We start from the raw sequence: 21,160 nt of genomic DNA, 5'->3' as shown, positions 1-21,160 counted from the left end.
GGGTGACCTGGAGGCTCTCAGGACGGTTCACTCGAGCCAGTGGCCTGAGCTTGGTCACGCGGTCACCTCCAGCTGCGAAGCAACCTGAGACACGCAGTGTGTAGCTGGGAATAGGTGAGCCCAGACGAAAATGGGGGGCAGGGTGGGATGGTCCCACACAGGGAGAAAAGAGGGGACGGCGCCTTGTGGGAGAGGGACAGTTACTTTTGCCGTAGGGCGAACGCTAGCTTGAGTCCGTCTGCCTTAGTGATTGAAAGACCAGCCCCAGGGGCGACAAAAGCTGCGTTCAGAGTTGGACGTGAGGTGGGGTGTCTTCTGTAAGTTTTCTCTGAGCATCCACCCAGCCTTGCAATTTGCTAAACATCTGGAGAAGGGGTTTCATTAGAAGCCTACTTCATCCTTTGATTGCCTACAATAAAAATAGATTGCTCAGCCCGGCTGGTGTGGCTCAGTGGATTGAACGTCGTCCCGTGGACTGAGAGGTCCCAGTCCCATTCCCGGTTGGGACACGTGCCCGAGTTCCAGGCTCGATCCCCAGTAGGGGGCGTGCACGAGGCAGCCGATCCGTGTTTCTCTCTCACATGGATGGCTCTATCTCTTTCTCCCTTCCATTCTCTCTATAAAAAAAATCAATATAAACATATTTTTTAAATAGATTGCACAGACACTGAATGTACATCTTTTCTTTGCTTTCCAAACTGCTACAGCGCAACCAAATTGGATTCAAAAAATAAATGATATCCACGTGGCCATTGAAGAGAATGTCTTCTGGGAGTGTAAAGCCAATGGGAGGCCCAGACCTACGTACAGGTGGCTGAAGAACGGCGAGCCCCTGTTCACTCAGGTAAGCACACAGGTGACGCTGCGTCTTCGTATTAACGGCCATGTCTAATGTGGCCGGTTGCTGTGGAAACAGGGAAATGAGGAGTTGTTTCCAAAATAACGTGCAATAACATGCCATTCCTAGTGAAAAATGTGGACGTGGACGGGCTTGACCAACGAACGGGTCCCGTGACTCCCGCGCTTGGTCTCCAGATGGACTGCTCTGGCTTTGTGGCTGCAGTGCTGGGCAGAGGGCCTGGGCATGCACCTGCGCCAGGACAGAGGCTGTGTGTGCAGGGACACGAGGGATGAGACCTCCAGGCGCCCTGCCTCCCAGTCAGTGTGGTTGTTACCCCTCTCCTGGGAGACTCCGGGACGCCATGGTGCAGGGCATTCAGCAGGCAGCGTAATTGGGAGCTCAGGTATAAAAAGTCCTCTCTAGAGACATTTACAGTCATTTCAGAGCTAAGGCTTGGGGTGTAGATAGGCCCACGCAGTGAAGGGAAGCCAATCTGCTGCCTGGCTTAGCAGGACTCTTACATACATGGCTACCTCTAGCTGCAAAGGAATCTGGAAATGTAGTCTGTAGCCAGGAAGAGGGGTGGACAGCACTGTCCCATGCCCCCCCCCCCCCCCGGCCCTGGGACAGGAGCTACAATAGCCCCCCCTACAGGTCAGGGCTCAGAGAAGCCATGACAACCACCGAACTGCTGACTGGGGCGGGGGACAAACAAAGATGCCTCCTTTTACGAATAAGCCCACCCAAAGGAAGAAAGTGAGTGTCTGGGTGGGCGGTTTGCACATGGACCAGCAGAGGACGGCACAGTGAATTGTTTGTTGTGTATAAACTTGGCCCACAGCAAATACTTCTCTGCTTCCTTTGAAGATCGCAGTGTGTCTCACCTCCGCAGCCGCCTGCTCCTCACTGGGGTGTTTTAAATACTAGAAACAGGCCCTGGCCGGTTTGGCTCAGCGGTTAGAGCATCGGCCTGCGGTCCGGAGAGACCCGGGTTCGGTTTCCACTAAGGGCACGTACCTCGGTTGCAGTTTGTCCCCGGCCCTGGTCGGTCGTGCGGGTGGCAGCCACTCGATGTGTCCCTTTCACATCGATGTTTCTCTCTCTCTCTCTCTCTCTCCCCCCCTTCCACTCTATCTGAACAAAAAATGGGAAAATGTCCTCAGGTGAGGATTTAAAAAAATAATTAAATACTAGAAACAGTACGTTTGGCTCCCCCCCACCCCCCACCCCCCAGGCAGCACCAAGCCTCAGAGTGAAAAGGCATTTTAAATGTTAAGTTTATCCCTCCCTGTCCAGCAGAGAGATTAATCTGAATGCTTTCACCATTAAATCAATGAGAACTCAAGAGTCCCCCACTTTCGATTCCATTTCCGGCTGATGTATGGGTCTCCCATTCAGCCTCTGACCCGCCGCAGATTTAGTTGACAGATAAATAGATCACATTATGAAAATTGCCTGTATGATGGCTGTTTTCTTCCCATTAAGGCCCTTCGATATAACGTGTAGCAAAACAGCCTCAAGCTCTCCGCTGCAGAAGGTCATGGCTTCACCTTCCTCTTTCTTGTACAGGATAGAATTCAAATCGAGCAGGGAACGCTCAACATAACGGCGGTGAGCCTCTCGGACGCCGGCATGTACCAGTGCGTGGCCGAGAACAGACACGGGGTCGTCTTCTCCAGCGCGGGGCTGAGCGTGATAGGTGAGTCTCTATACTGGAAAGAAAGAAAGAAAGAAAACAACGATCTTTAAGTCACTAAATGAACCTGGGCTTCGCCAGGCTCAAATGCTCCATGCAAGGAAAGGGTAAAGAAATCTTCAGCTGGAAGATGTCGCTGGAGAAACCAGGACACGTTCCGCAGACGCTCAGCACAAAGCACCCCTGGGATGAGCCTCTCCTGACGCCACGGCGGTGACAGGTTCCCGGGGGGCTCTCGTTTCTCTTCCTCTACCGACCGCGCGTCTTACGCTGAGCGAAGTTTCTGAGCTGCCTTAGGGTCTGTTGCTTGGGTTCTGATTCGGAGTAAACTTCAGCCTGGAAGGAGGAAGAGCTGATGCGGATTGGACAGGTGTATTTGGAGAACTGGCCAGTGGATCTTGTTCCCCCTCATCTGAATGTTCCGGGCGCTGTCCTGCTCCTTGGCAGCCTGAGCTCTGGGTCTGGGCTTCTCCCTCCCCCTCCCCCCTCTCCCCCCTCCCTTCTCCCTTCTCTATGGGCCCTTCGCACATACTGTTCCTTCTGCCTGTAATGCCTTATATTTTTTCTTTTATTGACTTTTAGAGAGAGAGGAAGGGAGAGGGAGAGAGAGACAGAAACATCGATGAGAAAGAACATTGATTGGCCGCCTCCTGCATGCCCCCCACTGGGGATCGGGCTCACAACCTGGGCATGTGCCCTGACCGGGAACCAAACCAGTGACCTCTTGGTGCAGGGTGGATGCTCAGCCACTGAGCCACAGCGGCCGGGCTGTAATGCTTTCCCCTCCCCCCTCATTTCATTAGCTCTGTCCCGTTCTCCATCTCCCTACTCTGTTGACTCTGATGCTCCCTCCAACAATCACCCTGGGCCAATGTCCAGGTCAGGGTCCAGCCTCCTCCTGCGGGTTGGTGGCCCAGCCTCTCCCTCTCCCTGTAGCAGGTGCCACAATTGCATTTTACTTGTGGTTCCGCCGTCTTCCTCGCCCGCTGTTTAGGAACTTCCCCGTGACGTCAAGGACATGTTTGGTTAACCCCCGTTCTGTCCTGAGGCTGTAATGCACAGTGAAGCCCGCTAGCGCCCCCTCGAGGCGTGCCAGAGAGGGAGTGAATGAATGTGCTGAGCGGAGAGGGAGTTGAGAGACTTTCCTCAAAAATGAGCTCAGGAGCTGAGCAAATACATCACGAAAGCATAAGTCGAGGGAATTGTCAGACCGAGGAGCGAAGTCCAGGCCACCGGCCGGCCGGTCCCGTGGCGAAGGCCGCTCGGCCTTGGGAGGGCTCCTGCAGAATCCTGCGGGTCCTTGGGCCGCAGCGCACGGACCAGGGAGAAGGAGCCCGCGAGGGTCGGGGTCCGGAAGTCCTGCCGCTCCGCCGCCCTGCTCGGTCCCTCTGCCGGGCACTCGCTGGTGCTTTCGGTGCCCACGTTGAGGACCTTAATGTAGACGTAGATGTTCCAAGTACCCCCGCACCACCCGGGTTCAGGGCCCGTGCGTTGGGAATCGCTGCTCCAACTCTCACATTCAGAGGTGACGTCAAGTCTCTTCCAGCGGGAGACAATTGCGAGTGAATTCCTGATCTGAGTGTTTCCGTAACCCCAGGTCAGCAAGCCAGAGCGGGGAGGGTAAGAGGAAATGCCCAGGAAGCGCCCTGGCCGGGGTGGTGCCGTTGGTTGACCTTGTCCCGTAAACCAAAAGGTCGCCGTTGGATTCCCGCTTGGTCGGGGCACAGGCCCGGGTTGTGGGCTCCATCCCCAGTGCGGGGCGTGCAGGAGGCGGCCGATCGACGTTTCCCCCTCACTCTCACAGGTGCTCCTCTCTCTCTCAAAAAATTAACAAAAATATTTCAAAAAAGAAAATAAAATGCCTGGGAAGTGATTTAACCAGCCTGGCGCCAGCCACGTCGAATCTGAGAACGTAAGGCGAGTCGAGAAGAGATTCAGGCCGAACAGGCAGCCCAGGAAGGCTTCCAGGGGGAGGGAGGTTGGCCAGTGGCCGGGCTGGTCAGCTACTTGTATTTGGGAAGACAGGAAAGAGCACCGGGAATATTCCAGGTGACAGTGACGTGGCCTGGCACAGGCTCAGTCATGAAACAGCCGCACACGGGGAATCGCAGTGTTCTCCAAACGTCTAATTCAGACACACGGAGTACGTGGGCAAAGCTTCAGCTGAGAGGGGAAGGTGGCAGACTTAATTAAGGACCAGTTTTAGAGAATCTTGACTAACAAGCTTAGACGTTCCCTGTTTAAGATCCCATTTTCCCGTCCAAAAAGCCCGTATGAATACCTCCAAGTGAACTGAAGGGCGGCGGGTGTTAAATGCATGAATCCCCAGGGTCCATCATGAGAATGAGGGACAAGACATTGGCCTGTTGAAAAAGACACGTAAATTAATGTTGGCGATCGTAGGGAAGCTATAATACGGTTGGATTTCACACTGACTGTGTTTCTTGTCGAATAGTGATCGTTGGACTCTTTGGGGTTAAATAACAGAGTTGGTATTTCCTGTGAGTCACGGTGAAGTTGAATTGAACAAAGACACAAAATGAAAACAAGATACTTCGGTATAAGGAAGAAAAAAAGATTGTGTTGGCCCCTGCTGTTGATCACTTAGGGGAGCCTTTAAGGTGGTGGTTCTCAACCCTCCTCATGCCCAACCCTTCAGGACAGGTCCTCATGTTGTGGCGGCCCCCAGCCATGAAATTGCTTTCATTGCTCCTTCATAACTGTAACTTTACTACTGTGATGTCTTAGGTGACCCCCGTGAAAGGGTCATGCGACCCCCAAAGGGGTCACGGCCCACAGGTTGAGAACCGCTGCTTGAAGGGTAGAGAGATCCCTTCCATGGTGGGTAATAGCCCCAAAGTCATGAACCAGAGATAACCAGGAAGCATCGATGTACGAACGAGGCTTTTCCCTTGGTCTTGGGCGTGTGTTCTGTCTGAGTTTCCATGTGTATGTAGCACATCTGTAGTTAATGGGCTGACACGCTCGATAACCCACCCAGGTGCCCGGCGATTCACTCCCTGGCTGGGACCGCGTCCCAGGGAGACTTACGGCGGGCTCAGGGTGTCAGAGGGTGAGAAGCCCCTGGTTCAGAGGCATCGGGGGGCCTGGCCTGTGGCTGACCTGTCACATCGATGGCGTGTTCCCCAAGGCAGCTGGGCTCAGACTTCTGACGTCAGCTGTGTCGTGCGTGGGGTTCTTTGTGTGCCGCACGCCTAAGCATCCCAGAGCACTGCCCAGTTTCCCGGTGACCCCTCGCCCCCCCCTCACACACAGGTGTGTTAGAATTACAGCGCGTGAGGCCCTAGGATCCGGGGGAAATGTGATCTTCTATAAAAATGTAATAAAATGTAAGTTAGGCATTTTATTGGCTAAAAGTAACTTTCCGAAGCTCTGTTTCTATTCATGTTCCGTATTTGTGTCCAGGGGATCGTAGCGGTGATGGGGCCGCTGACCGAGTGGCCAACGTTGAGGTTTTCTGAGGTCCTCCCCACAGAACACTCCTGCCGCGTGTATGATCGGGGGCGTGGACCGAGGAGCCCGGAGGTCCCTAAGCAGACGCAGGGACTCGGGCGCCTGTGAGTCAGTGCAGGTGTTCCCAAAGAGACGCCTGCCAGTCAAGGCAGGAGGGCGGGAGCTGAGCCAGGGTGGGGCTCCAGTGAAGTCAGCCTTGTGGCCCTGGACAGGGCGGAGGTGGAGGTGGCTGAGCCCCTAGGGGTGGGGTGATGGTGAGTGGCATGGAGGACCCCGCCCAGTCAAGTCCCCAGCAGCCGGGGCCAGAAGAGAACATGCGGGAACAGCCTTCTGTCCAGGGGACAGGCAGCTGCGCTGGACAGAGATGCTCAGGGCGTTGTCCAGCTCACCGGGGTCGTACCCAGTATCTGGTGTTGACAAGGGATGAACCACCCCTCAGAGCAAGGGGGTGTCTTCCCAGGGGTCTTTTGGACGTGACCTGACTTTGCCAGGACTGTGGGAAGGAACCAAGCAGCTCTGCCCCGAGGGATTTCTGTCGAATGGCTCAGTGTCCTGGGGACTCCTGTGGGGTGGAGGAATCTTACCCCCATGGGGCACTCAAGTGCCATCAAGAGCCAAGGAAAGGGAGGTGCGGGCTTGAACAATTATCTGGTTAATTTGGCTTTTATACAGATGATTGGCTTGCCAATTAGGAAAACATTAAGGCTAAACTGAGTTTTTCACAGGGACTTTCTCAAGGGCTCATCTGCATCTAAGTTGATGTCTCAGCAGCCTCGCTGAGCCAGATTCCAGAATGATCAACTGCTCAGTGTGCTCAGCACCCCGAGAGGGGACCCGGCCTTTCTTACCCCGACGCCGCCGTCCGGGCTGTGGGCTCTGCGCTAGGGTCTCACGTCCCCATTTGGCGTCTTTAACGAGTTCCCAGGTCTTCACCTCTCAGTAAACTGAGGGTGCTCTTACTCGCCTTACGCTCAGGACTAAGAGACCACCTGCGAACACTTTTTGCAAGCCTGGCGGTGTTTATAGCAACAGAAGACGTGTGGACTGACTCCGTACCAGAAGCTAAGATGTAGCTGCGGAGTCCCCAGTGAACCCGTTGCTCGGGGCTCCAGTCTTGCTGCAGATGACAGTCTGCTGGGAGCTCGTTAATGTCCCGTTGCCTCTCCATCCCTCGGACCAGCTCACTGAACCTCGGGGCTCAGACCCACACATTATTTTAAAAGCTGCCTCGGATGACTCCAATGAACAGCGCAGTCTGAACACCACCCGCTAATCGATCAGATTGGATGACCACTGAGTGTCCCTAAGGCATAGCTGCTCACACGTCACCCCGCATCAGGACCACCGGGAGGACCCCTAGAGCCCAGAGTGCCGAGCCCCACCCCCGAATGCTCCCTGGCAGTCGGGGCGGCCCGGGGTTTGCAGGTCTAACACCCCAGGGGCTGCCTGCCAGCGCCGTTGGCCACACGGTGAGCACCGCTGTCCTGCAACAGGACATTCCAGCCACGCAGAGGCCTTCTGCGTGTTTAAGTTGGATGTGGTCTACCTAGTCCAACTTCAGATTCGGATCAGAACCCGAATCCAACATCTTCTTGCAGAAGAGAAATGCCAGGCGTCAGGTCCGAATGGCTGGGCACCAGCACGGGAAATAGGTAGACACATGAGTGACATGCAGGCCGCCACGTGGGACCCAGCGAGGGCGCGGGTCAGTGTGGCTCAGGAGACGCTGAAATCCGAGGGGTGGGTATTATGGAAATTCATTAAGTCAGTCTCCCAGAAAAATGCCTTTGGTGAGTTCGAGTTAAAATGTGATTCAGGAACACAGCCCGGGGCATCGCAGGGTATCGATACCCTACACCCGTGGTTCTCAACCTTCCTGATGCCGCGACCCTTTAATGCAGCTCCTCATGTTGTGTGACCTCCAACCGTAACATTATTTTGTTGCTACTTCATAACTGTAATTTTGCTACTGTTATGTCTTAGGTAACCCCTGTGAAAGGGTCGTGTGACCCCCAAAGGGGTCGTGACCCCCAGGTTGAGAACCACTGCCCTACACTCTCCTACAACCACCGTCTCCAGTGGTCTTCACACGCTGAAGGCATTATCCATCCTGAAGTCCACGGTCCTGACACACACAGATTTCCAATAAATCCTTCTCCAATGTAGAAGCAGGAGAGTCCGAGCCCTCCAGCAAATTAATGGTTTTATCGGCCAGGAACAAACAGGCGCTTCCTCTCCCCGCGCACCCTGCTGGCCCGTCGGCGCTGGCCACAGAGGCTCACCGCGGATTCCGCTCCGCTGGACCAAGTCTCCCGAGACGGTTCCTGCCCCTCCGAAATCCGACTTCAGCCACGATTCCAGTGTATTTATTACTTTATATCTTTTACTAGTATCTACCATAAGTCTCTTTGAATCAGTGAATAAATAAATGAAACGAGGTAACTATTTTTTTCCCTCCACTATATTCTAGCAACACATTGATTTGTTTTTCCAGCCCGGCCTGGAGTGCTGGAACTGGCGTCCAGGGAGCAGTCGATTCCCAGGTCTGACACGTGTAACGATTACCCAGAGATGCTGATTTCGGGTCTGGGGTGGGGCCTGGCGTCCTGAATTTCTGACAAGGTCCTCATGCGTCCACGTTGGGGACCACATTCTCAGCGTCTCTCCTGGTGGGCAGAGTTCAGTAAGACGGTGAACAAGCCCTCCAGGTGAGTCTTAGGATCAGTTACATTTAGGTGCCACAGATCCAGAATGTTCTTTAGAGACCCCCTTGTTACCCCGCCTGAGGCCACACAGCAGCGTGGCTTTCTAACCTGAGAAAGCAGGTGGGGTTCGGGGAGGGCTGAGTGGCGTGAGCACCCTGCACCCCATGATGCCTGTTTCCGCTGCTGACCCAGTGTTGACTGACTGGCACTCTATCTACCAATCAGGGACAATTTCTCCAGAAACCGGAGTTCACACCAACAGGTTCTCGCTCAGTGGCTCCCCCTGGAGACAGTCATCAGAACGTAAAGTGAGGCCGGTCGCCGTTAGTAAAGGCCTGTGAATGTGGTTGAAAGTGAGCATAGCAAAGCGGCACAATGTGCGCTCTCCTCGCTGGTGCAGCTGCCTTGGTGAGCCTCCCGGAGAGCCCGGATGGGCGGGGGCTCGGGCACTGCTGGCTGTCTGAGCATCAGGCCGGCTCCCAAAGCCTCGGGGAGCAGGGTCTTTGTACAAAATGAACCAATCAAAGGAACTGCAAGAGCTGACATCCCGTCGCTCAGCGCTGGGCTGGGCGGGAGAACCTGGGGAGGAGAGAGGTCCAAGTCTGGGGGGTGCTGGGCTCGGGGGGAGCTGGGCTCCCGGGCCGCGGGTCCCTTCCTCCGAGCACATGTGGGAAAAGCGGAGCCAGCTCGTGCGGGTGGAGCTGCGACGGTGCGCCCCTCGCTCAGCCTTCAGCGCCTCCTCGTTCGCAGTGGACATCGCCCGGCGGAGGCATCACACCGCAGAAGTGGGCGGCGCTGACGTCCAGGTGCCGGTGCGTCATTTTGTCTGCGAACATCTCACGTCACCACAACTCAGGAGGTTGAAGGGTATGAACAGCCCAGGCGGTGGGCTGGATACTTCTGCTTCGTGAGACCGAGGCCCAGCAGTTCTGCATGTGGACCAGAGAATGCAGGGAGCCAGTTAAACCCCCCTGGGAGGAGAGAAAGGGCTGAGACCCAGCAGAGCCCAGTGCGAACAGCATCTCCTGCTATGAACCGAACTCGCTGCTTCTCTCCTGCAACACAGGTTCATTCAACAGGTACGATTAAACATCTGCTTCGTGCTGAGCACTGTGCTGGGACCGAGGGAGACACCGACCCATCGTCCATAGTCTATGCCTCCAAGAAACAGGTGCTCTGATAAAGCTAATAGCATGGGCTCCCATCTCTTCACCCCTGGAATTCTAGGGTTCTCATCAGCACAGCCAGTGACTGTCTCCTGCTAATTCAGCAAGTACTTCTCTGATAACAAAGTGACTGTACCCACCATGGCATCGCCACACTGGTCACTGCCTGTCTGCCAAGGACACCTGTGTGGGTGAGTGTCCAGGACCGTGCCAACTGTCACCAAGTATCGCTAATTCGGAATGATTTAAGAAGGTCCGTGTGCTTACAGATACTTACAATGCATAGCCTTATTTTTGCAAAAACAGGTTGTCCAGGGGGTTGAACAAGGGGCTGGGAGCTGAAGCCCTCCTTAAAGCTGATGTGAAAATGGTTTTTAATCAGCATGTGGATTATCGGATCGGGGATGATGCTGTAACCCAGGTATGAAGCAGTTCCCTTCGAATGGAAAGAAGACTCCGCCCTGCCTACACAGTTAACGGTTGGCATCTCCAACCCTTTATAAAAAGGGAAAGGGCTAAGCCTAACCTTCATGCTGGCAGAAGAGGTACTGAGAGACCTTGAGGAGGTTCCCGTGCTTGTCAGTTATCAGGATGACCGAGGCCAGCACTGAGGGCAGGTTCTCGTCCGACCCAGGATGGGTGAGACTCCCCCACCCAGCGGGACAAGGGACTGACGTGGGACACACACAGCTTGGGTGGGTCTAAAGAGCATTATGCTGAGTGAGAAAGAAGAAAATCCCACCCTGGCTGGGTGGCTCAATCGGTTAGAGCATTGTTCTGACACACCAAGATTGCGGGTTCGAGCCCCCAGGGCACATGCAAGACTCAATCAATGAATACATGAAGGGCTGGAGCAACAGCTCAAGGTTTCTTTCTTTCTTTTCTTTTTCTTTCTTTCTTTCTTTCTTTCTTTCTTTCTTTCTTTCTTTCTTTCTTTCCCTTCTTCTTCTTCTTCTTCTTCCTCTTCCTCTTCCTCTTCCTCTTCCTCTTCTTCTCCTTCTCCTTCTTCTCCTACTCCTCCTCCCTCTCTCTCTCTCAAATCAATAAATAATTTTTAAAAATGTTAATCCCGAAAGGCCAAGTACAGCTGATTCTATCTTGTATTCTCACGCGACTGAGCGGTAGAGCGGGCCAAGCTGGCGGCTTGCGGGTGTCCGGGAGGGCGTGGCTACAGGGGTGGCATGAGAGCTGTTCGTGACCATGGAGTAGCCGTGTGTCTAGATTTCAGTGGACGTTGCTCAAGCCCATGCCTGGGATATAGAGGCCCAGAACCGCACACACTGTACCGGCCGTCAGCTCCCCACACGACATGGTACAAGGCTCTCGCGGGGGTAACCACTGGGCGAACTGGGTGACAACGGACGGCTCCTCCGTTACCCTGGCAGCGTCCTGTGAGTCTGTCGTCTCAGCACGAAACGAGTGTGTTCCAAACGAGACATACTTTTCTTTGGCCCTACTGAGCTTTTCAGCATGAGGTTCCCCAGGAACACGGTGGTGACACGGGCTGTCTTGGGGATGGCAGAGGGAAGCACTAGGTATGAAATACTTGGCGGGTATTGTGCCACCTGCTTTGTGTGTGATTCATGTGTTATTTCATTTAGCCTTCAGAACAGCCCTGTGGCTGTCAATACCATTATTTCTGTCTCATAATAGCTTTGCAAGGAACGGGAGGAGCCCATGACGCCGGGCCTGCTGTGGTCGGAGGGGCTGGGGAACAGGGCGCTCTGGGAACGAGACCACAGCCAGCAGGACCTGGGTGGGGGCTGGGAGGGGACGCGCGGAGCTAGTGCTGGGACAGAAAGGGCCTTGCTGAGAGCCGCCTTGAGAATGCCATCCCTGGTCAGAGAGGTCGCTCGGTGGGCCGGGCCGAGGGAGAAGGATGTTTGCACAGTGACCAGCCTTCCGGTGGTCCACCGGCCAGCCAGGACACGTTTTCACCTCGAGGGCCAGCAATGTGTCCTCGGTGGTGGAAATGTTTTAGTGCCGCATTCCCTCTGGGTCTGTTTGTATGGAGCGATGAGGTCATAATTACCGATCGTAGATACAGGAGTCCCAACGATGTTTGCACAGCCTGATGTGACAGAAATGGCACGTCCTTCCTCCGAAACAGTAGAGGACGGGCCTGCTGGGACTGTCACTGTCACTTGAGAAGTGACACTAAGGCACAGGCCTTCTGTTCGCAAGGGTTCTGTTGGCCACTTACAACACCCTTGATGTGTAACCAAGAGCTGTAACGGAGTGAAAGCGAAAGTGGAGCATTGTATAGATGTCGCGGGAAGCAGCTCGTAGTGGATACAATGTTCACATCCTTCTCGTAGTGGATACAATGTTCACATCCTTGATAAAGGATAAAACGTTGCCTTTCGCGCCTGGAGCAGGTCCTGCAGCAGCAGGCAGCGCGCTGTGGGGAGAACGGCGCCCTCTAGCAGTTCATGCAAGAACTACGCCTTGTCGCCCGAGAGGATCAGATTTAGCCAATGGAACGTCCTGGTGTCTGAGCCACCCTCCGAAGCCACTGGGTAATTTGGCCACTGGCTTCATCTTTCCTGAGCTGTTAGGAACTTGTGGCGTTTTACCTTCAACGGGCTCTCAGTTTTTAAGTGCCGGCAAGGTTGGGTTCTGACAATGTCCTCCAGGGGACCCCAGCGATGACTTTGCAACCTCATTCTCCGTGAATGTCAAATTAAAAAAGGAGGATCCTTTTGCTTTTCTTCAAGCCTCTCTGGGGCGAGTGTCGGGGATCAGAGCCCCCGTAGGGTCCAGGCAGGACACAGTGTCACCCCACCAGCTTGGGGACCTCTCAGGTGTACCCAGATGGTTGTAAAATGGCAGAACGTTAGAAACCCGAGGCCGAGCATCCAAAACCAATCGGGCCGCTTCATCCTGACAGATCGGCGGGGTTAGTTTGCACCAGAAGCAAAGGAAGCAAAGGAGGAAGACAAAGGGGAAGGATGTGAATTCATAATCCCGTTTTTATCAGCAAAAGATATTCGAAGGCAGTCCCGTCTCTCGGATCTCCGAGAGAGACACGCACGGAGCGCGTGGAGGACACATGCCTTTGAAATGGGGCCGTGAGTTTTCTGCCTCCTGCGTGGCTGAGACGATGCTATTGCAAAGCCCGTAAAAGCAATATAGAGTTTCTGACACCCACACCCGTGTGTTGCGCGGTTTGATTTATGTAAACTCATTTCAGAACCAACTGCGGAATTCCTCCAGGACAGATGAAAAATGTCGGCCCACGGTGATGAAAATGTATGTGTGCAGAAAGATACGGTTTTAAGAAGGGAGTTGTATATGATCCAGATTTGTAACTCTATTTCACAAAACACCCTTTTTAAAGAACTTCTGGAGACTTAATTTTTTTTTTTTTTTTTTTTGCATTATACGTCAATTCAGATGTTTGCCTAAAATGAGAGCGAGTCTGCTCTCCCACCAGAACCTTCTGTGTCGCGAGCGGGCTCCCGTGGGGTCCCTCCCCGGGGACGGGTGCTGCACAACATCAGTGCTGGGTTTTCCACATGTTTCCCTGGTGGGAGCAGCCCAGCCCGGAGCCCGCTGATTCATCAACCCAGCCAGCCAGGGCGGAACACGCCGGCCACCGTGCCGCCCGCCCCCCTCTGGGCTCAGCGTGGCTGCACTTGGGGGCATTTCGCCCCATCTTTCTGCAGGTTGCAGATCCTTCAGTTTAGGATCTCAGTTCTTCCTTCTTCCCTCGTCCACCAAGTCGTGTTCACACACACACACACGCACACACACACACACACACGTACAAGTCCTGTATTTCTCTATTAGGGATCTAACTTGTCTTTTTTTGTTGTTTTTTTTATCCTCACCCGAGGATATTTTTCCATTTTTTTGTACAGATAGAGTGGGAGGGAGAGAGAGGAAGGGAGAGAGAGAGAGAAACATCGACGTGAAAGGGACACATCGAGTGGCTGCCACCCGCACAACCAACCAGGGCCGGGGACAAACTGCAACCGAAGTACGTGCCCTTAGCGGGAACCGAACCCGGTCTCTCCGGACCGCAGGCCGACGCTCCAACCGCTGAGCCAAACTGGCCAGGGTCTAACTTGTCTTTTTTTATTGTTGCTGTTAATCCTCACCAGAGGATATTTTTTTCCATTGATTTTTTTAAAAGAGAGAATGGAAGGGAGGGAAGGAGGGGAGAGAGAGAGAGAGAAACATTGATGTGAGAGAGACATATCGATTGTTTGCCTCCTGGACACACCCTGACTGGGGCCGGGGATCAAACCTGCAACCCAAGTACATACCTTTGAAGGAGAATCAAACCCGGAACCCCTCAGTGCACAAGTGAACCCCCTAACCACTGAGCACTCCGGTCAGGCCTTCACTTGTCCTTTTAATCATGCTAATATGTTTACTAGGATGGTTATTGATTTTGTTAGTGTTCTTGGTACATAAATATCGAGTAGGTGTGTCCGGACCCTATCTTCCTCAAAACTCTAATTATTTTTATTAAGTGATTTTCCAGATACACTAGGAATGCGTTTATCTCATTACCGCGGAAGCATCTGTGTTTGCACCCTGCTTATTAACTGCACCTGTTATAGAATCACCCTCTAAATTAGGGACCCTCTCCTCATCCAAAGCACACAGACTGAGATAGCAGTTGCCTGCTGACTCATGTATTTAATTTCTCCTTCACTAGTAAAACCAGCCCTGTGTATTCCGCTACAAAGTAACCTTCTCATCGTGTTACAAAGTAACCTTCTCGTCCCATTACAAAGTAACCTTCTAGGAAGTTACCGAAGATCTTTTCACAACAAAAGCACTTAATAAAGATTTGACTGGCTTCTGCTGGAACTTATTTATCTTAATTCATTATTGGCATATGGTTTGGGTACACGTGAGATTGACGCCCATTCCCTCGAATGCACACACTCGCTCCCTGTCCTCCTGTGGGAAATCCGTGGTTAGTGCTGAAATCTCACACTCAGCATGATCTGAAATCTTAAATTCCATCAGGTCAGCTGTATAGGCTTCTCAGAGATGAGCCTCTGCTCCCAACAGGTCCTAGAACATGCTAATTCAAATAACTCAGAAGAAAATGAGATTTTTTTTCAGAAATGCATCTTTTATGTTCCTTTCATGAAGATACAGATAATGTATCTTTGTTTTTTAGAAGAAAGGATTCTTTAATATTATTTTCACAAAGGAATAGACTCGGTGTCGACGTGAGTGAGTTTTTAGACCTCGAGCGGTGAGCTTCGAATCGCGTTTTCAGAGAGCGTGGAAGCTGAATGAGGCCCTGGTTCTAAGGGAGGAGCTGACAGCGGCTGGTGATGCAGACATTTCAGCTTGTCCTCCGATGGGGACACGTACAGAGAACGTGGGACTGAGCAGGGACAGCAGCCGTAATGGGGAGGATGCTCCAACCTACACACCTGGAAAAACGCCTCGTGGATTGTCTTGTTTTCTCTTCCTCGTGTGTGTGTGTGTGTGTGCGCGCGCGCGCGTGTGTGTGTGTGTGTGTGTGTGTGTGTGACTGAGTCCACTCTGACCCCTGGCCGCCGTGTGAACCAGCCATGTCTTCAGAGTCCTGTCCCCGGTGGCCCACGCAGCTCCTGTGGGCACCGCGGCTTCCCTTAGGGAGCCCATCGCCCTCGAACCCGGTCCTCCTCTCCTCCTGCCATGTTCCCAGCGTTTGTCCTTCCCAGAGACCCTGCCTTTTCTGGACATGCCCGAGCGGGACGCTTCTGTCTCGTCCTTTCTGCCTCCAGCCAGGTTTCGTGCCTCACTTGCTCTGGGGCCCACGCATTTTTGTTATTTGAGCAGGAGTTTGGTTCCGGAATCCCTCCGTAGGGTCCTGGAATGTCCTCTACCTTGACCTTCCTGGGGGCGTTTGCCCAACTTCTCAGGCTGTAGACGTACAAGGGGTGTGTCCTGCCAGATAAAAATTCTACCTCAAATTTCACAAGGTCCATCAACATTCCCTTTGCTTTAGGAAAAAGGTCACCGCTCCCCTTGACGCCCATGGGGACAACAGGGACGTTACGGAGAGAAAAAGGCTAAAGCCTGGCTTAGTGGGTTTCCCTCCCCATAGTAATGAACCATTTGCTGTCTTCTCTTCCAGCCGTGGGCCCAGATTTTTCAGGAAGCCTCCTGAAGAGGGTGACTCTCGTCAAAGTAGGAGGGGACGTTGTCATTGACTGCAAGCCCAGGGCTTCTCCCAGACCCGTCTACACCTGGAAGAGAGGAAGGGACACCCTGCGGGAGAGCGAAAGGTACTATCTTGGAATATTCTTGGTATTTGATTAACCTGGGACAACGTGTCGGTCTGCTGTGAGTGGTCCTAGGAGAAGCAACGTGCTACCTGCGTTGCTGGCGGCGTGTTGCTCAGAGAACCGCAGCTCCGGGGAGGGCGCGCTCTATAGCCCTCGATGTCCGGAGCCGATGAAGGCGTCTGTGCGAGACAGCACGCGAGCCTGCCGCCCAGAGCCCAGCAGCCCGGGCTCTTCATCTGAGCCTTGTTCTGGTAGGTTTTCCCGCGCTGCCCCTTCCTACTTCCTTCTGCCTGAACAAAGAAACGCAATCCCTCTCTGCCACGACCGTCCCGCGAGTGTCTGACAGTGGCTCTTCTGCCCCTTGTTAGTCTCTCCTGTGCTGAAGCTAAATCTCGCTCATTTCAAAACATAGTCTGCAAATAACGTGTTTTGATTATAATTATTACTTGGGGGTTTGATTGTTTTAATCACGTCTTTTTGAAACAACAAGGTTTTTTTTTATTATTATTATTGATATCTAAACTCTTCACCTATGTGTTTCTTATTATACTCGAATTACATTTAAGATGCATGTTGTTGCCCAGCTGGTGTGGCTCTGTGGTTGAGCGTCAACCCTGCACCAAGAGGTTGCCGGTTCAATTCCTGATCAGGGCACATACTCAGGTTGATATATATATATATATAAGGTTGTTTTAGGTTTGGGGTCAGATAGCACCAAATGGCATGTATCCCTAAGCCATTTTCTTAGCTGTTATTCCTATAAAATACCCCCCACCCCTTTCTGAAATCTACTGAGTCTGTTGGAAGATGGTAATTATGCAAGAATCTGAATTGCCCATAAAATAACATTCACCAGCTGTATCCGTAATGATTTTAATTGGTGCTGAAGGTCAAGTACTCAAGGATGCAATGGGGAAACATGTAAAAGCATCTACCCTTTACACCTGGACACCTTTCATTTGCATATGTGAAGTAGATCATTGCACGGGCAATGTTGTCCTTACTAATAATTTTGCAAACGGGCCCGATATGGCTTTTAGACGTTGTGTTTACACACATATTAGATTCATAACACAGCCCAGCTGTGTGGCTCAGTGGCTGAGCATCAACCCATGAACCAAGGGGTCGCTGGTTCAATTCCCGGTCAGGACACAAGCCCAGGTTGTGGGCCCCATCCCCAGTGGGGGGCATGCAGGAGACGGCCAATCAATGTTCTCTTTCATCGATGTTTCTATCTCTCTCTCCCTCTACTTCCTCTCTCTTTGTAATCAATAAAGAAAAAAAAATCATAATATATATCCCTTTATGACTTCTGTTATATCGAGAAAACAGTATAGATCACTCAAGATGGGCATTGTGTTCAAATGTGGAGCCCAACCAGCCCTGGCCAGGGACTCAGTTGGTTGGAGTGCCATCCTCTACACCAAAAGGTTGTGGGTTCGATTCTCAGTCAGGCACCTACCTAGGTTGTGGGTTTGAGCCCCGGTCGGTCAGGGCATGTGCGGGAGGCAACTGATTGATGTTTCTCTTCCATCGATGTCTCTCTCTCTCTCTCTCTCTCTCTCTCTCTCTCTCCCCCCCCCCCCACTTCTTCTTTCTCTAAAAACCAATAGAACATCCTCAGGCGAGGATTACAGAAAGGCTACGAAGCCCAACGTGGAACTGGGGAGCACAGTCTCTTATCCTGCGGCTTATACCACCCAGTGTCCTTCCTATTTTACCCCAGTGTTTCCCAAAGTGGGACGTGTCAGGTTACAGTTACGTGTTCACTTTGCTGTGTACTAAAACAGAATTAACATATAACTGGTATGTACACATGTGATGCCCAGAACAAGGCCGGATTTCAAAAGCTTTCATTAAGCAATGATATAAAGGAAACGCCCTTTTCCAATCACATGGTCACACAGACACGTCAGGGAGCATGAGTGGGTGAAGTCAGAGGCCCAGCCGCACAGAGGCTGAGCTGGGCTCCTGGTACAATCACCCTGCGGTGACCCGCAGCACCGGTGGCCATTTCTCCCGCACCGTGTGCCCGCGGGGTCTGCTCTTGCTGCCCTCCCAGCCTGTCGGGGGGCAGCCCGCGGGGGCACTGCAGCTGCAGGGAGGGAGGGAGGCTGCACACCTTGGGCTCTGACAGCCGAGAGCTGGATCACCTGTTCCACGCTCTCAGCCTGTGTCATTGGTCCAAACAAGGCACATGGTGGTGCCCAAGTTCAGCCCAGCAGGGAAGCACAGTCTTACCATGAGCCTGGAAGAAGACACAGGCCACCATTCTGAGTGTCACTGCTGACTGCTCACCACCGCGGTCACCTCACCACGTTCAGGTTGATTACGCGGCCTTCAGAAAGTGGTGTATCGATATTAAGAAATCTACTCAATAAGTGGATTCATCGATTGTTTCTACCTCTAAGCTTGTCTCTCTATCCTATCTCTACCAGCTTGTCAATCTTTCTACTGATTTGATGACTAGGGTTCAGATTTTGCCTCGTCATTTCCTTGGCACTAAAGATATATTTCAACCAAGCAAAGTTCCCGTCATCACTCAGGTAATCGCGTGTTCCTTCAGCTCCGCCGGCACCACCCGGACTCCCGGCGATCGCTCTTCATCCTGCACACGGTGCCCTGTGCCCAGGGTTCTGCACCCCCCCACCCCATGTGCTGAACAGATACGTTGGTTCTGCTCACGGAAGTGAGTCCAGAAACTGGCAGGTGTCGTAGGAATTAGCATGCTGGGTTCCCATCCTCTCACTTTTAAAGAGAAACTAGAAATCTGGACTTTTATTTGAAATATCTTAATTGTCAAATGTCAGCAGCTAACTTTTTATGTTGATGTTAGCATAGTACGGACCACACCTCCACGGATCAAGTGGCCTCCGTGGGCCCTGGAGAAACACAAGCTCAACTGCACATCTCGTGGTGTCTGAAGAGGGTAAAAATAGAGGGTTTTACTATGGCTGCCCCATTGGCAGAGGAGAAGTTCTGCCGCTTTTCTGTTTCCCTCTGAGGAGGGCGTCACCTAAGTAAGTGGGTACGTGAGCAGCAGTCATAGATGGGGTTCGTGCTTGGGAAACAGAATCCCTGCCTCTTTTCGGAAGAGACTGGAATCGTTAGCCTAACCAAAAGGCAGAATTCTTGGGCGCGCGGTAGTAGTTACAGTTTCCAGTAGACTGACTTGTCAACCCGCGTTCTCTTTGAAATGTGGACTTTTAAGAATCAAAAGGTGAATCTTGAACATTTGAATAAAAAATGAATAATCTCGCCCTGGCCGGTTTGGCTCAGCGGTTAGAGCATCGGCCTGTGGTCCTGAGAGACCCGGGTTCAGTTCCCGCTAAGGGCACGTACCTCGGTTGCAGTTTGTCCCCGGCCCTGGTCGGTTGTGCGGGTGGCAGCCACTCGATGTGTCCCTTTCACATCGATGTTTCTCTCTCTCTCTCTCTGTTCCCCTCTCTCTCTCCCACTCTACCTGAACAAAAAATGGAAAAATGTCCTCGGGTGAGGATAAAAAAAAAAAAAAAGAAATGAATAATCTCTCAAATACAAAATACTGGTATAAAGAAAGTTTCGGTGAAACAAAAGGTTATGCCTCCTAGAGTCTATAGTTTGAAAGACTTTGCCAAATGCTACTTCTTAAATGATATTTAATTTCAACTTTAACTAACCAACTGCTCACAAATGAGTTTACGACAAAAGTATAAGAAACAACATAAACACAGTTAAAACATTTCTATCTTATTTAATCATATGGTGATATTGTACTTACCTTGGTGTGTATAGGTTCAGAAATACTGGTTTAGTGTTAACATGTCAACTCTTTTTTAAAAAGTATGTTTTTATTGATCTTTTAGAGGGAGAGAGCGAAACATCGATGAGAGAGAACATTGATCGGGTGCCTCCTGCACGCCCCCCACTGGGGATTGAGCCCGAAGCCCAGGCGTGTGCCCGGACCGGGAATCGAACCAGGACCTCTCAGTCCATGGGACTATCGATGCTCAATTCACTGAGCCACACCAGCTAGGCAACCTGTCAACTCTTTTAAAAATATTTTTTTATGTTTATTTTTTCAAGCCTTTAGAAATTGAAATCATCTTCACGCTGCCTCTGTGTTAAGCCACGGATCCAGTTGCGAGGGTTGCTCTTCAGTTTCCTTAGCTCTGTTGGCGTGTGGGCAGCATCTCGCCTGCGCAGAGCCTGTTCTGTTTCGCGTACACGAGCCGGCCAGCGGCATGTGCCCCAGATCAGACATAAAACAGGGATGACCGTCCCAAAGCCCAGTACCATGGGAGCAATGACATCGTTTGGATACACTGAGCCATCAAGCCTGCTCTCGGATAAGGCTGCTTGTTTACTTGTAGTTTCTGAACAGGTGTGTGAGGCAGATGAAACCGAAGGCGATGCATTAGAAACAGAAACATCAAAATGCAGGAGGAGCCAGAGCCCCCCACACAACCTGGACCCTACGTTTACAAGGAGCCGTAAAACCGTGGCTCAGCCAGAGGGGACCCTTTAGGGCGCGTGGCCGCCACCCCGGTCGGAACTGGCTTGCGCACGGGACTGTGGGCTCGCGCCTTCCAGGCCGGGGATGCGCCGTGACCTGGGTGTGACCGGGGTCGGGCGCTCTCGGGGTGGCGTCAGGACGCTGCGTCCCTCTTGGTCTCTGTCCAGGTTTCCTGCCAGCTGTCTCCGTCCCGGCCGCTGTCCGCTTCCGGGGCACAATGGCTGTCAGGGGCCCCACACCGGCCCTCATTCCCGATCCCTTCAGACACTCACAGAACAGAAGCCCGCAGAACCAGGAAGCCTGCCTAGGTCAGTGTCCTGCCCGGAGCAGACACTCACGGGGCGGGTGGTGCCCCGATGGGGAGACTGGACTCCTGTGCTCATCCTAAGAGGCTCACGGGGACGCCCACCCCGACCATGGACCGAGAATGGGACAGCGTCCCAAATTCAGGGTCCTGCTACCCAAAGGGGAGTCGGTGGACGCTGGGCCAACAGCAATGTCAAGTTCCTACGGTAGTCCCGAGCCCGGCCCTCATTCT

At 52.6% G+C, this 21,160-nt stretch overlaps 1 protein-coding gene across 1 annotated transcript in view; it reads left to right on the top strand.

Annotated features, from left to right (window-relative positions):
- CNTN4 (contactin 4) overlaps positions 1–21,160 on the top strand; it is a 342,255-nt gene that overhangs the window by 223,088 nt on the left and 98,007 nt on the right. The window contains exons 8-10 of the mRNA XM_036267473.1: positions 708–844; positions 2,411–2,540; positions 15,977–16,127. Of these exons, the coding sequence (XP_036123366.1) occupies positions 708–844; positions 2,411–2,540; positions 15,977–16,127 (418 nt within the window). The remainder of the gene's footprint in view (positions 1–707; positions 845–2,410; positions 2,541–15,976; positions 16,128–21,160) is intronic.

This window comes from Molossus molossus, unplaced genomic scaffold (assembly GCF_014108415.1).
Source record: "Molossus molossus isolate mMolMol1 unplaced genomic scaffold, mMolMol1.p scaffold_m16_p_18, whole genome shotgun sequence".
NCBI classification, from domain to species: domain Eukaryota; kingdom Metazoa; phylum Chordata; class Mammalia; order Chiroptera; family Molossidae; genus Molossus; species Molossus molossus.
Note: the sequence above shows the minus strand (reverse complement) of the source record. Positions and strands in the feature narration are given on the sequence as shown.